The sequence below is a fragment of the Cynoglossus semilaevis genome, chromosome 1, assembly GCF_000523025.1.
Source record: "Cynoglossus semilaevis isolate Cse_v1.0 chromosome 1, Cse_v1.0, whole genome shotgun sequence".
Classification (NCBI taxonomy): Eukaryota; Metazoa; Chordata; class Actinopteri; order Pleuronectiformes; family Cynoglossidae; genus Cynoglossus; species Cynoglossus semilaevis.
Window position 1 is genome coordinate 34,294,514 of NC_024307.1, and position 9,669 is coordinate 34,304,182.

Genomic DNA, 9,669 nt, shown 5'->3' on the forward strand with positions numbered 1-9,669 from the left:
ATATATACATATATATATACATATATACATATATACATATATATACATATATAAATATATATATACATATATATACATATATATACACATATATATGTACACATACATACATACATATAAACACACATACTGCATATCTTCAAACATACACACATATACACATATAGTGAGAGTTTTGATGTGATGTAAATGTTAAGATAAATGACAATGTTTCACGTAAACGTACGTTCACACTTACGTTTAAGTTCTAAGTCTCAAGGACATCCAACCTAAGATTACACCATCACACAACTAATGCAGTATTGCTACTGCAGATGTGTCCTTGAACGCGACAGATGCAATAATTACTTTGAATCCTTTTAGGGATTTTTTTTTTTTAATTTCCTAAAACCTGAGAGAAAAACCTGAGATTTTTTTTTTCTTTTTGTGACATTCAAATGCCATCACATATAAAAGGGAGGAGTTTGTGTTGTGGGGGGTGGGGGGAGTTCCCAGGTCTGACACATCAGCTGCAGGTGTTGCTGGCCTGCAAGTCGTTCGTGTCGGCTTGTGATTGGTTCCTGTCCTCGGCTGGTGATCGGTTCCCGTCCTCAGCTGGTGATCGGTTTCTGTCCTCAGCTGGTGATCGGTTCCCGTCCTCAGGTGGTGATCGGTTCCCGTCCTCAGCTGGTGCGAGGTTTATGTCCTTGGCTGGTACTCGATTCTTGTCCTCAGTGTGTTTCATCATCAGGATGGAGTTGTAAATTTTGAGGGCGGGGCCGAGTTTAATCGACATGATTTTAATAATGTCCCTTAGCGTCAGTAGGAGGAAGGCTCGCCCGTCGATTTGCTGAAAGGTAACAAGAAACCAAGAGTTGTTCGTATCACCTTAACAGAGTTGTCATGTTATAAAGCCGCCAAGTGGGGGGGGTGTCTCACCTCATCTTGGAACTGTTTGGCCTGATTTTCACAACCCGGGAGTGACTCTATGAAATCCGACACCTGCAGAATAGCAGACATGGTGAAATAAAAAATGGCTTGAAAAAAAAAAAAACAGGGCGATAACATATAGAAAGAATGAAAGAACAGGGAGCGAAGGAGAAGGATGAAACCTGTTGCACACTCCAGCGTTCAACGGCAGCAGCATGGACGCCGGCGACACCCGGCAGGAGTTTACGCTGTTGCTCCCAGCAGAAGGACAGGGCACGACCAGGCTGAGCTGACATCGCTGAAAGGAAGACCGACTGATGAAGAGCTGCCCGAAGGCTGGATTCTGGTAACAGGTCAGAGTTAGAGAGACACAGGTCAATGAGAGAGGCCTAGTCAGGTATGAAAGAATGTGCTTGACGGTGGACTTAAAAGACAAAACAGGCCAGAAAAACAAGTCAGCGATAAGGGATATTTTTTTGAAACCAACAGGTTCTCTGCATCCACCATTGACATTACCTGGTGCACCATCTGAAGGCTGAAGCTGCTCTTCTTTCTTTTCTACAAGCATGACTTTACTTGGTTGACAGAGACTGTGGACAAGAGCCAGGACAAAAGTATAGTTGTGTTATATAATCCAGATAAGGTATCGTAACCTCTTCACGAACATAAACAATGTGATTGAGAGTGACTGTAAGAAAAGCAGAGACCGTTGACCCTTTAAGTTCCATGTACAGGTTCATTTTTAAAGCTACATAACTGTCCAATCAAAGTCGGCTACGCCAATAGCCTGGGACGAGTGGACAGATGTGTTGTCCACACTTGTCTTTCTGACTAACACGTATTTGATGTGATATGATAAGAACCCTTCTTTCTTTACTGCATCGCTTGTGCAGTTGAATGACTGTGCAGTACTATTGTAATTACCGTATTTTTCGGACTATAAGGTGCACTTTATTTTTCTCTCGTTCGTTTACTTTTTCTCAAAAATTGACAGTGCACCTGATAACCCGCTGCGCCTTATGTATCACTTCTGGTTGCGTTTACTGACCTCGAACCGATTTTGTAAAGCCAAACCACACATGATGGCTCACAACCGAAGCGCACTGGGAGCCAACAATGACGTGTAACTCTGTTATCACAATTAGAAGATGCTCAACAACAACTGTTGTGTAACCCAAATCCGTCGCGACGTCGCGTCAAACTCCCGGAGACTCTGCGTTGCGTTTTTGAATTGTCCATGTATGGTGCGATGCAGGACGACTCAAAACAACGATACGGTGACCATCCAGAACAGAAATAGTGACAACCGCCTGACTCTGGAGGGGCGAACAACACCAACAACATTGGCCTCCTGTGTCCAACTTAGGTCACTACTGATCTGCGACTCCATACGTGCACATCTCACCGGTATTGTCACAACAAGGCGTTTAAAATTAAATTGCGAGATGCGTGGGAGCATTGGATGACAGAAGTTGAACACACATTCACCAAGACAGGGAGGCAACGCCGGGCGAGTTACGCCACTATCTGCCAATAGATCGTGGATGCCTGGGCTAAGGTGTCAGTCTCAAATGTCGTCCAAGGTTTCATAAATGCCGGAATCATCCCTGAACAGCTAAGTAACAGCAATGAGACTGACTCGGATAATGACGAGAGGGAGCTAGACATGCTTGATTGTTCCGCTTAATTGTTTCGCTTAGTAGTTCCTTCCTTCCTTCCTTTTCCTTCCTGTTGTGCTCAGTGTGACTGCTAATAAAGACCCCTTCAAACTTCCCTGTTTCTGTTTACCTCTGCTGCGGACAAGCACAAGTGAAGGGAGTTAGCCCCGTGGCTAATGTTAGCGCCTGCATAATTTTTAACCTCAGACTAGACTCAAGGAGAAAAAAAAGTCTCTAAGAAAAATAAACGAGTATTAGTAATGTTTGGAGGTACTGTGTGATACTGTTGAATATTTTCCCTAAAAATCTATTTTTCATTTTCCACAGGTTAGTTGGAAAGTGTAACTGGAGAGTGAGACTTTTGGACGACTCTAGATCGGGGTGGCAGAGTGTTCCAGAAAGGGCCGCTGTAGCTGCAGGTTTTTGTTCCAAACAAGCAGCAGTGAACTTGACACTGAGACCACATTCACCCTTACCTCTCCATTAGTCTTTTTCTCTTCCCAAGCGGAAGCAAGAGAGATTCTTCTTCAAATTCCGCCTTCACCTTATCACTGCTCCTTCTCAGACAAACGACGGAACAGACAGACACGCAGGTGAGAGGCAACCACAAAATGACAAAGAACGTCATAGGTGATGGACACAACATTTGCCTCGGTCTACCTATTAGACTGATGCCTGGCAGCAGGTATTAGTGTGATTACTCTCTCTCCCCCGAGTCGGTCTGGAAGTACTGTCTCCTTACGCATGTTAGTGTCCGAGTATGGACAGCCGAAGGCACTAGAGACGCGGAGACAAAGAGAAAGAGAAAAAACATGGCTTAACGCAGAAAAAAAGAGTTACTGATTTTTACAACAACAACAACAACAACAACAAAAAAACAATTCTTAAATGTGAGAGGCACAAGTGCAAGAACCCAAGGAGGAGACAAAAAGTTCTTTATCTTTAAATGTCTTATCACTGACTTAACCAAGAGCTAAAACAATAGCGACAAGGTCAAATGAAACCTGAGCTACTGAGTTGAAATGGAAATTTGATTGGTTGGTTGGGTGGGTCACATGGTGCACTCGGCTTTGCTTTAACAGAACAGATGTGCCACGGCAACGTCCCTTTTGAAAAGTGTGATGAAGCCACATGCACAAAACGTTTGACCTATTGGCAGTATAATAAATAATTCTCCAATACAATCAAAGTGTTTGCAGGACTTGACTTTTTTCCTTTTTTTTTTTCTTTTTTTTATAGGAAAAAAGGCCATCAATTTTATAGCTTATCCAGGTCCAACAGTAGGAATACTGACAATTCAAAATGTCTGCCGAAAAAAAATAAAAAAATAAAAGACAAAACAACTAACTAGTATGCCACCTCAAAACAGTTTGCTAACTGGGGGGAAAAAAAACTGCACCTGGAGATGCAGAGCCTTAGTCCCAATGCTCACTAAGGCATTTGGTTCGACAAAGTAAAAATAAGACAACAGTTCAAAGTGGTGTGTGTGTGTCACGGAGTGTAGTTCACGCAGCAAAAGTCGTGCACAGTATATATCTTTTTATAAGGGGCTCATTCAGTGGCATGTCCATAATGAGTAGCGTTCAGGTAACATAGGAAAATTTAGAGTTTCTTTGTAACAGAAGCCTGAGAAGATGATCGGAGCATTTAGGAGGCATAGTAAGGCGTTAAATTAGGGTCAACTTTCACCAAACACAAGAGGTAAACAAAGCTACCAGCAATGTCTTTTAGTTTATTTTTTTGCTATATTTTTACTGTTTAATTTTTTTGAAAGTTAGAAAATCAGGAAAATAATGAAAATATTGGAAATCTTCTTTTTTTTTTTTCCTTTACCGTAAAATACCATGACATAGCAAAATTCTCTTGAGATTGTTGATGATTGATGTACTGAGGGAGTGAAGGGAGAACCGCAATACAGAGAGGGAACACTGCACTTGCATTAAAATGAAATATTATTATTACATTAGTGGTTAATTTAGTCTCAAAATAATGGTGACAATAATATTTTTTTTTTTATCGATCGACAATGATTTATGGAACAATATATTGTCCAACAAAATTGGTTATTGTGTTTCTGTTCTTACCTGTGATGACCTGTGTATTTGGATCCTTTGATGTGTCCAACTCCTCGGCAGCCTGGAGTGGGGCATAATCCCTGAGAAGGAGATGAGGGAGGGACCTGACCTGTCTCATACACACACACAAGCATATGCACATCCACAGAATAATAAACATTGCCATCTACATGACTTGATAACATGTTTTATTTGTCTTCATCCCCTTCTTTTTTCTAACCTGGTGGTGGTTCTAGTGGGTGACCAGTCTGTTGACACCAGCCTACAGGATGAAGGTCACTGTGATTGCTGTCGAACCACACGTCAAACTGAGACGACCAGTCATCATAGTGAATCTGAAACACACACACACACACACACGTATACGTTTATAGCTACTGAGTAAGACACAGCACTGAACAGGATGGCAAAAAAAAAAAAAAAGAGTACCTTTATTTTGAAATCCTCTACACACACAATTGTTGCGACTCGAATCAACATGGGGTTCCTTTTGTCCACGGCCTCCAGCCTTTGGTTTACCTGGAAACCATTTGGGGCTCTCTGATTGGGGAAGATGCAGACTTGTTTATATAATGTTTCCAAAACAGGAACAGTAGTTTATCCCTACCACGTACCTGTGTAAAAGCTGATCTGGGAGCAGCAACTGACTCAGTTTCCTGCAAATATTCTTCCCATGAGAAGTTTTCTGGGTCTGGATGTCCTGCAACACACAAACACACACACACACAAGAGCAATTCTGAGTGTGTTAGAAACCTTGAGTATGCACACATGCATACCAGTATGTGTGTGTACCCTGTGGAGATGTCAACGGTCGTCCGTGTTCTTCACACCAGCCAACAGGATGAATGTAAGGACTGTCACTGGTACACCTGGTCCATTAGATTTGACAGGTTAATATAGTTCAGTGGTTCTCAATCATTTCGGAGACAGAAATGTTTTCACGCCCCCTTCCGACCCACACCCCCGCTAATTGAAAAACGATTGAGAACCTGATAACATGTATATATATATATTTTTTTTTTGTTTAACATTTTTTATTAAAGTAACAACGCAGTATATATTTTTTTATCTCTACAAATGGCTGTATGAGTTGCTGCCACCTAGTGACTGTTATTATTATTATTATTATTAATGATAATTATTATTGTTATCATTCAAGCATTACAGCAGTGGTAGACTTATGTCCAGTGTGCCATATTGTATTGGAAGCCCCTCACGCCCTGCCTGGCATCTCACTGCACACCCGCAGGGGTGTCCACGCCACTGTTTGTGAAGTATCAATATGGTCACAGAGGCATAAATGGACATGGTCATTTCTGTCTCTCTGTCTTACCAGTAGTCATACGTATCGTCCCAGTTGTCAAAGTGAATAAGGAATCGGTCCTGAATGACCTCAGTGACAGAGGCGACACAGACAAGTCCTGGATTCTTCCTGTCCACTGCTTCCAGCTTCATCCCCACCTTAAATGCACAGTCCTGGGGAAAACAGAACATTCAGAAAGACAGAAATAAAGAAAGGAACTAAGAGAGAAAGAGTGAGGCCGAGCAAGAGAGAGAGAGAGATACCAGACTGACTTCTAACACTTCCTCCACCCTGAACAGAGAGAGATACCAGACTGACTTCTAACTTCCTCCACCACAGTCTGAAGAGATAGACATCATAGACAGAGAGAGGGGAAACTAGTGTATACTGACTGCAGTGGGAAAGGTGAACAGAGCAAACGGAGCAGCATCGGAGCCTGTGGACTCAAGGTACGCCTGCCAGTTAAACTCGGTGTCAGTGTGACCTGCAGAAAGACAGGCAGGGAGTCGATCATATAGACAGAAAGTAAGGCAGTACCCTCCGCACGTCACTATTGAAAGGACTCACATTTAGGCGGGTGAAGCTTGCGGCCGTGCTCTTGACACCACCCTGCCGGTCTGATATCCACCGAATCAGCGTTAACCCAGAAGTCATAGCACTCGGAGTAACCATCAATATGGAGACGGAGGCGATATCCAGTCACCTATTGGAGACGGGCAGAGAGAGAGATAGAGACAAGGTTGTAAATGTGGTGAGCTTTTGGGAAGCCTGTGCAAAAACACATTATGTTTTTGGAATTTCAAACCACTCTCTTTACAGATATGAGCGCGCAAAAGCGTCTTACCTCAGCAACTGTCAGAACACAGAACATCGACGGGTGCAGCGGATCAATTCCCTCCAATTTCATCCCAACTCTGAAGCCTGATTTTGTGCTGGGAAATAACTGGGACTGATGGACAGATGGGTCAGAAAACTTACTGATTTACATATTGCTACCAATTTAAATAATGTTGCAGATAACAGACAAGACACGGAGGATGATAAATATTATATATTCTGAATGTGTTCAAATATTTGTTTCTTTAAAAAAACATCAATATGTGTGGAACTGGATTATGGCAGTAAAATCCATTCAAACGTTTTAAAACTGTGCTGCTTTTGTTGTAGTTTTAGTTTATTTTTTTGTATGAAAGCAAAACTGTATTTATGCCTTACCTGAGTAAACAGTGTAACAGGGGCAGCTTCAGCTTTCTGCTTATACAAATACTGCTGCCACGACCACGACCGTCTTTTTACACCTGCTTCACACAAACACGCACAAACATATAAACATTTAACGCTTTTAACGCTTGGAAAACTGTCACTTTAAAAAAAAAATTAAAATAAAGTTTTATCACCTTGAGAGCTGCTAACTTTGTTCTTCATCTTTTGTCTCTTCTGCGTATATGGAATAGACAAACACACACACACACACAATAACTCCTTTATTAACTATATACGTTATAGGAATATTATAGTAAAGGGCAGTGTTGTCTTTCTATTTCAATAAAAACTTCGAACGGAAACGCATAATTTATAGTAAGTAAGGCATTTACAATTAATAGCTTTTTTGGTGAGCGTTTCTTAAAGACATTTATTTTTAACGTGACCGGAATTGTCGCCCTGTCTTCTTCGTGTGAAATGACGAAGCTACCATCAGGAAACAAACGTCTCAAAAACACCGGCGGATTAACGGCCGTGTCCGCCGGCCTCAGAGCGATAGAGTGCTTTAGTTACTGCGGCGAGGAAATAAAAGACCGGAAGAACAGAAGGGGGACGAGCCCCTGCCGGTTACCATAGTTAGGGTACCAACTTACCGTGAGTGTTTCCCCGAGTCCCAGCGATGACAGCTCCTACACACCACGGAACTAAGTAAAGGTCAGTGCGCATGCGCCTAACAGAGAATCTGTGAGACGAGAGCGAGAGAGAGAGAGGGAGGGAGAGAGAGAGAGAGAGAAACCGTGTTATACTATATTTACAACTATTTCACAGACATAATTTAAAGGGTTTGGGTCATAACAAAGTGTCATTGCACATTTAAATTAAATGTATTCATCCTCCCCAAAAATTGTTGCTAAAAGGTGTTAGACATTTTCCTGTAGAAATTAAGCAGAACCAGAATCAAGCCTGTACAGTATGTTAGCTAAAACATGGCCATTGCTTCCTGTCTCTGTCAAGGCTCCACCCTGTTTTTTCTGCTTCCAAAAATTGCCATTTTTGTTTCCCTGGAGGGGAAGTTTAGGAGTTGCCACTTTTTGCTTCTGAATCTTGTTGTACTTTGCTTGCATTATGAGGACTCTTTGGGTAAAAAAAAAAAAAAAAAAAGCATTAAAGAGACTTAAAATCAACATAAAGAAAGGGAGAAGTTTGTTCAACAAAAACATTTAAAACAGTTCCTTTGCCTCCAGAACTATCTGACCAGACTTGATCCAGAACTGACAGTAATGTCATTATTTACATTGTTATTCATAACTAATACAATCTACCTCAGCAGAACTACTTGGTAGATACAGCTTACAGTAACAATAAGGTTTTTCCTACAACTGTACTGTTTGCAGTACATGTGGCTCTATAGTGTAATGGTTAGCACATCTGCTTTTCAAGCAGAGTCCTGGGACTCCCAGACAAACCACATATCTACCTTGCGCCTCCAAGGGGCAGCCTGTTGCAGCACATCTGCTGTTAACATTCATTTTCCCAGTGTGGGATCAATGTGCATTTAAAAAAAAACAGCGTGTCTGACTGTACCTTACACTATATATTGTGTTATAGTGTTGAATGTCTACCTTGGTCTACACTTGCAATCCTTCCTTCCCTCCTCCTTCCCCCTCTGCTATCTCACCTGCAGACGTCAACACTGAGCCTGGATCTGCTAGAGCTTTCTTCCTGTTACTAGGGAGTTTTTTTTTTCTTCTCCCAACCTTTGTTTAAAAACTGGTTCAGTGTGTTGTTTAATTTCACTTTCAATATCATTTGTGTTTCTTTACTTTGTTTAAACTCAGTATGACATTGACTTTATATATTCCTTAATTTTTACCGCGTCGTATGGGTTTTTCAGGAAGATATTTTTTCATTTTGATATTTGATTTTTTAATTGTAATTCCAAAACTGTGAAACCAATTGAGACAAAACTGTTTTGTGAAGGCTATACAACTGTTGCAACAACAAGCTGTTTAAAACTCCAGATTAAAAACAGAGACTAAATAATTAGTAAACATGGCCCCATGAAAAGCTCTGCACTGGAGGTTGCCGGTCTGTTTTAAGGGGGGTTCATATAAACCTGATGGATGCTTTTGACACAGTTTCTACATAAATCTTTCGTGGACAACAGTTGAAAAACAGATGGCCCTCTGGAATGGGTCTTCAGGATCAGGGTGAACTGTTTTTGGTGAGCTTAAAAAAACAAAACCACACCTTAAGTTTCACATACATACATACATACATACATACATACATACATACATACATACGTACATACGTACATAAATACATACAGTACATACATACATACACATGTATGTATGTATGCATACATAAATACGTACATACATAAATACATACATACATAAATATGTATGTATGTATGTATGCATACATAAATGTATGTATGCATATATAAAAATACATACATACAGACAGACAGACAGACAGTACTTTATTAATCCCTCGGGAGTTCCCTCCAGG

The 9,669-nt window shown here is 41.1% G+C and overlaps 1 protein-coding gene across 2 annotated transcripts; it reads right to left on the reverse strand.

Annotated features, from left to right (window-relative positions):
- Positions 1-343: 343 nt before the first annotated feature.
- On the reverse strand, positions 344-7,874 carry l3mbtl4 (L3MBTL histone methyl-lysine binding protein 4). 2 transcript variants are annotated; one of them, XM_025060981.1, is made up of 18 exons: positions 7,803-7,874; positions 7,344-7,383; positions 7,162-7,244; positions 6,791-6,895; positions 6,514-6,649; positions 6,339-6,430; positions 5,977-6,119; positions 5,436-5,512; positions 5,257-5,342; positions 5,072-5,182; positions 4,863-4,977; positions 4,652-4,751; positions 3,228-3,344; positions 3,044-3,124; positions 1,426-1,499; positions 1,092-1,252; positions 919-981; positions 344-829 (listed from the first exon to the last, which is right to left on the reverse strand). In XM_025060981.1, the coding sequence occupies exons 2-18, from the start codon at positions 7,369-7,371 to the stop codon at positions 506-508; spliced, it is 1,896 nt and encodes a 631-aa protein (XP_024916749.1). In that variant the 5' UTR covers positions 7,372-7,383; positions 7,803-7,874; the 3' UTR covers positions 344-505. The 2 variants fall into 2 exon arrangements, with proteins under 2 accessions (XP_024916749.1, XP_016886986.2); XM_017031497.2 differs by having other exon boundaries at positions 7,162-7,247.
- Positions 7,875-9,669: the final 1,795 nt, after the last annotated feature.

What these genes read in the sequence shown, in the direction of transcription:
- l3mbtl4 (XM_017031497.2), bottom strand. Translation starts at nt 7,371, where the DNA reads ATGAAGAACAAAGTTAGCAGCTCTCAAG. An exon ending in GACGATACGTATGACTACTG is followed by an intron (nt 5,513 to 5,976) that starts GTAAGACAGAGA and finishes CTAATGGACCAG; the next exon opens with GTGTACCAGTGACAGTCCTT. An exon ending in AGAAAAAGACTAATGGAGAG is followed by an intron (nt 1,500 to 3,043) that starts GTAAGGGTGAAT and finishes TCTTGTCCACAG; the next exon opens with TCTCTGTCAACCAAGTAAAG.